Raw genomic sequence first — 5,275 nt, forward strand, 5'->3', positions numbered from 1 at the left:
CCCCCCGCCAAAAAAAAAGAAAAACAGAAATCCTTGGTTTCCTTGGGATTCTTAGTGAAATCGCAAAGTCACATAGTTTTATAAACGGTATGCTATTTAAACTACCGATATTGAAATATAAATGCAGAGCTGTTCTGGAGGACTGAATGTGGAAGGCCGTGGACGTGGAGGACCACACAGAATGGGTCCTCCCAGGCAGGAAGGGCAAGCGGGGCTGGAACCTGAGGAGGCTCAGAACGAGAGGGGATCAAACACTCCAGGAGCTGCAGATCAGTGGATGAGAGGGAGGGACTGGAGCTGAGGACATGCGAGACCCGTTTCAGAAGCGCAGTCCTTCTGTGGTTTTGCCAGCTGCTCGCAGTCACTGACCTGCACGGTGCCACGGTGGGGGCAGGCTGTCCTCACCAACATGTCAGCGCCCTGGACCTCTCCCTCTGCTGGGGGCAGTTACCCACCACGCTGAGCTACGCTGAGCCCACCGTCACATGACCTCGCAGTGTGCTGTACAACCTAAGTAATCTAAATAAGCTTTTGTCGTAAATGCCCAGAATACATTTCGGGTGCCACTGAGTACTTGCTGTTTGCCAGGATAGGCAAGGTGCTTTGTACAGGGCCGATTATCTCATATAGTCTTCCAAATACCTCCATGGATGGTAGTATTACTGTTCCCATTTCACAGATGAAGAAAATTAAGCCAGAGAGGTATGGCAACTTACTCCATATCACGGCTTTTTTCTTTCTTTTCCGTTTTTTCTTTTTTTTTAACTTTTGCTATAGGGCACATACACCCACTGAAGAGAGACACAGAGAGACAGAAAGTGAGAAATTACTCTCTAGAGTGGATGGCCATCCTCCTCCATTCCCCTCTTGGGATTTTGGGCATGTATGCACACATACCTGGAGTGTTTTTCAAACTGCTGGGTCCGGGACTTGAACTGTGCAGTTGACCAAGTGAGATCCAATGCCCTAATCACCATGCTGCCTGCTGGCCTGCTCTATGTCATGGTTTGAAGCTTAGATTCAAACCCAGGAGTCTAACACCAGAGCCTGCACTCTAAATCACAATGCTATACTGGATTAAAAAGAAAATCTTTTTAGGGGCTGGCAGGTGGTGTGGTGGTTAAAGGCACTGAATTCCCACATGGCTGACCACAGTTCAAGTCCCAGACCTGGCAGCTTGCTTTCTCTCAAAAAAAAATTTCCCTTTTTCTCTCTCTGGTCAAATTTTAAAAATAATAATAACAAATGGAATTAAATACATAATTCTTTAAAAAGAAAACTTTTTAATACAGAAGAAAAAAGCTTATCGATCTTAAGTTGAAATTTTAGGTCAATAAATTAGAAGCCTGAGATGAAGATTATATTTGAGTCAATACCCACGGCGATTTTCCCTCCTGTATCACTCCTTTGACAAGTGGTCTTACCTGACAGAAGAACTGCTGCTGGACTCCTGCTCCCGATGTGTTACTGAAGGTGCTGGTAGGTTTGGAAGAAGAAACTGGAAGACGATGAGACACACCGCCCGGCCCTGGAGTCCTGTTTGGCTGGGTCAGCTGCTCTCCGGTAAAGTTTGATCCCGATGCACCAGACTGAACCGCAGACCCCAGACTGGGGTGGGCAGTGCTGGCGGAGCTGACCGCAGGGAACCGACTGGGTCCCGACATGCTAGTCACCGAGGACATGGGGGTGAAGACAGGCCTTCCTTGGGAAACGCTGCTCTGTCCGGGTGACAGGTGTAACACGGTGGGTGACGCCTGCTGCAAGGGCATCTGTCCGCCCACAATCTGAGGAGAGGCATGATTGACTATCACTGGGCTTCCGGAGGCGGCAAACGTCTGCCCAGACACTAACTGGACAGCGGTGTTCTGGGTGTTGAGCATCTGTCCAGAATACGGTTGGTTGGTCCTGAGCATGTTGGAGGAGTTCCTGTTCAACATGACATGCTCCGAGGCCACCTGGCCAGAAATGAGCTGAGACGGCTGAGTCTGCAGAAGTTGCCCATTGATGGTCTGGACGTGGTGTACGGAGTTGGAACTGACAGAAAGGCTTGTAGGTATGAGGAACTGACTCTGGGGTGCGTGAGGCTGGCCCATGGGGGAATGGATGACGATACTGCCTCCTGCACTGCTGACTGCCTGGGAGGTCACTGGCTTTCTTGCATTCTGTTGGTTTACGATGTTCACCGACATGTGCGGACCGACGACGGAGCCCTGGGGCGAGCTCGCGGAGGCGAACGAGATCCCTTGTTGCACGTGGTGCTGCTGGATTCCCAAGTTGTTCACATTGTATGTGTTTTGCTGACCCATCTGGAGAGGCTTTGGCTGGATATTAATCGGGACTTTATTTGAATTGGGTGCAAGACCCCTTTGGATGATGATGTTATGCACAGGTAAGGATGTTTGAAAATTTGTGCTGTTAAAAGGAACAGTGACAGGCTGTGCTACTGGACTGGAACCGGAATTTCCAAACAAGGAGTTGCCATTAGGAGTCTGTCTGTGAACCAGAAGCCCTCCACTCACGTTTGGTGGGGGCTGCTGCCCACCGCCCTTTAATATGATTTGAGAACCATCCAGGTTATTAATTGTCATCATGGAAGGTTGATTACCAAATGACCCAATTAACTGTATCTGACCAGAACCGCTAACCTGACTGTTACCGGACAAATGCTGGCTGGGGACACTGATCCCCACGTGCTGCATAAAGCCATGCTGCACCCCCACTGTATTGCTTGCAAACGATGTTCCAACAGGCACGTGAGTCACCCCGATAGGCTGCAGCGTCTGACCTGAGTAATTAGAAACATTAGAAGCCTGAGTAAAGGATGCTGATGAGGAAGGATGAAGCTGAGCTTGTGCAAACTGCTGGCTTGAACCTATACTGGCATCCAGATAGGCCTCTTCGGCCAGCGTCTGTTCAGTGATATTGGCCTCCTGCAAGGATTTCTGAAGAATGTCGAAGGGTTGGTCCTCACTGAGATCAGGAAGAGGAGAAGACTCAAGTTCATCTTCAAGGAACTGAAGGCTACTTGAAAGCGGCAGTCCATCACTGGGCCCTTCTCCAAGCTGATTGCTTACACCTTTGAGGGATGACTTAGGGTCAGCATTCTAAAACAAACGACAAGCAAGATGTTACCTAGCAATCGCAACCTTTGAAAGAGAGCCATTCAAAATTTTTATCTCTTTTATATATGAGTAAAGCATAACAGCCTCTTCTTAGGCACGACTCTCCAAACTGCCCACCTTCTCCTGATATTTTATTTCCTTAAGTCATGAGGATTAGCATCATTACTTTTTTTAAACTTATTTATTTATTATTAAGTTTGCTATGGGGCATGTGTGCTCACCAAAAAGAGAGGGAAAGTGAGAAAGCAAGCCATAAGGTCTGGGACTCAAACCGGTGTCAGCCTGGTGGGAGTTCAGTGCCTTAACCACCATGCCACCTAATGCCCCCCAACTTTTTTCCTATATGGCGTGTGTGCTCACTGGAGACACAGAGAGAGACAGAGAAAGAGAAAGTGAGAAGTCACTCCCCAGAGAGGATAGCTATGCCATAATCTTTCTCCTCCATTCTCCTCTCAGAATTTTGGGCAGGCACGCATACGTGCCCAGTGTGAGTTTCAAGCTGCCAGGTCCAGCACTTGAACCATGGTTGGCCATGTGGGAGTCCGGTCCAGTACCTTAACCACTATGCCACCTGCTAGCCCAACATCATTATTTTTAAGTATATGCATCCATGACTCTGTACATTATCTTAGAGGGGACAGATCTATAACACCAACATGCTGAGGACTACCTGAATCTTAGCCCCAATTTATGAGCTATTGGCAGATGTTGTTATTTATTTATTTAAAATCTGCTAGAGGATGAATGTACTCATTGGAAAGATACAGAGAGGAAGAGACAGAGAGAGAAAAAAAAGCATCCCTTTGGGGGAGGACCACGCTGCAATCTCTTTTCCTCCACTTTCCTCTTGGTATTTTGAATACCAAATTTCACACATGTGCCTGGCATGTCTTTCAAGCTGCAGGATCTGGGACTAAAACTGCACAACCAAGTGGGATCCAGCCACCTTAACTTCCATGCCACCTGGTCCAGAAGGTCTTTACCTGCCACTACCCCGGGCAATACCAATCCAGGTAAAAACAAATTTATGACATAAAATGAATCAATGGATATTTGATCTATTAGAAAAAAACAGCTTATTGAGATGTTTTTTAAAAAATACTTATGAGGCCAATAGGTGGCATGGTGGTTAAGGTGCTGGACTCTCATATGGCTGACTACAGTTTGAATTCTGGACCTGGTGGCTGGAAAATCATGCTGGGCACATGTGTATGGGTGGCCAAAATCCCAAGAGGAGAAAGGAGGAGAAGGGCTTGTGGCATGACCCTCCTCCCTGGGAGATGATTTCTCTTTCCTTCTCTCCGGTGAGCACACATGCTCTATGGCAAAAACTCAAACAAACAAAAAATCCCGTAAAAAGGCCAGACAGTGGTACATCAGTAAAACATGACGCTCTGTGAGGCTGAGCTTCATGGAAGGTTTCAGACTCGTGTCGAGACCTCCCTGAGTACTCTGGGCATGCATGTGGCCATGACCAGGGGCACACTGAAGCTGGCAATGGCCTGTGGTGTCAGGACCCTGTTGGGGGTGCTGTCCCTCTGTCTCTGTCATTCATTCAAATAAACGAACTTAAAAAAAAAAACACCTATGGGACCAGCAGTTAGCATAATGGCTATGTTGCTGGACTCCCATATAGTTGACTGCAGTTCAAGTCCCGGACCCGGTGGCTTAAACTCAGGCTGGGTGCGTGTGCATGCGTGCATGCCAAAGATCCTGAGAGGAGAGTAGAGGAGAAGGGATTGTGGCGTGGCCATCCCCCCTGGGGGGTGATTTCTCGCTTTTTGTCTCTCTGTCTCTCTCTGTCTATCTGGCGAGCACATGTGCCCTGTGACAAAAAAATCTCTCTCAAAAAAAAAACCTATGGGCGTGGTGGCGCCCGCCCTATGGCAAAAAAAAAAAAAAAAACCTACATAACTAACAACATATCTTTAAATAAAAATACTTTCAAAAAAGCCACCTATGGGGAACCAGCAGTTAGCGTAATGGCTATGTTGCTGGACTCCCACGTCGACTGCGGTTCGCGTCCCAGACCCGGTGGCTTAAAACTCACTTCAGGCGCGTGTGCATGCGTGCCCAAGATCCCGAGAGGAGAATGGAAGAGAAGGGATTGCGGTGTGACCATCCCCCCTGGGGGGTGATTTCTCTCTTTCTGT

The 5,275-nt window shown here is 48.0% G+C and overlaps 1 protein-coding gene across 4 annotated transcripts in view; it reads right to left on the reverse strand.

Moving 5' to 3' along the window:
• BICRAL (BICRA like chromatin remodeling complex associated protein) overlaps positions 1-5,275 on the reverse strand; it is a 64,733-nt gene that overhangs the window by 52,704 nt on the left and 6,754 nt on the right. For all 4 annotated transcript variants that reach the window (XM_006148559.3, XM_006148560.3, XM_006148558.3 and 1 more), the window contains exon 5: positions 1,425-3,104. In XM_006148559.3, the coding sequence (XP_006148621.1) occupies positions 1,425-3,104 (1,680 nt within the window). The remainder of the gene's footprint in view (positions 1-1,424; positions 3,105-5,275) is intronic.

The sequence above is a fragment of the Tupaia chinensis genome, unplaced genomic scaffold (genome assembly GCF_000334495.1).
Source record: "Tupaia chinensis unplaced genomic scaffold, TupChi_1.0 Scaffold000238_1, whole genome shotgun sequence".
Classification (NCBI taxonomy): domain Eukaryota; kingdom Metazoa; phylum Chordata; class Mammalia; order Scandentia; family Tupaiidae; genus Tupaia; species Tupaia belangeri.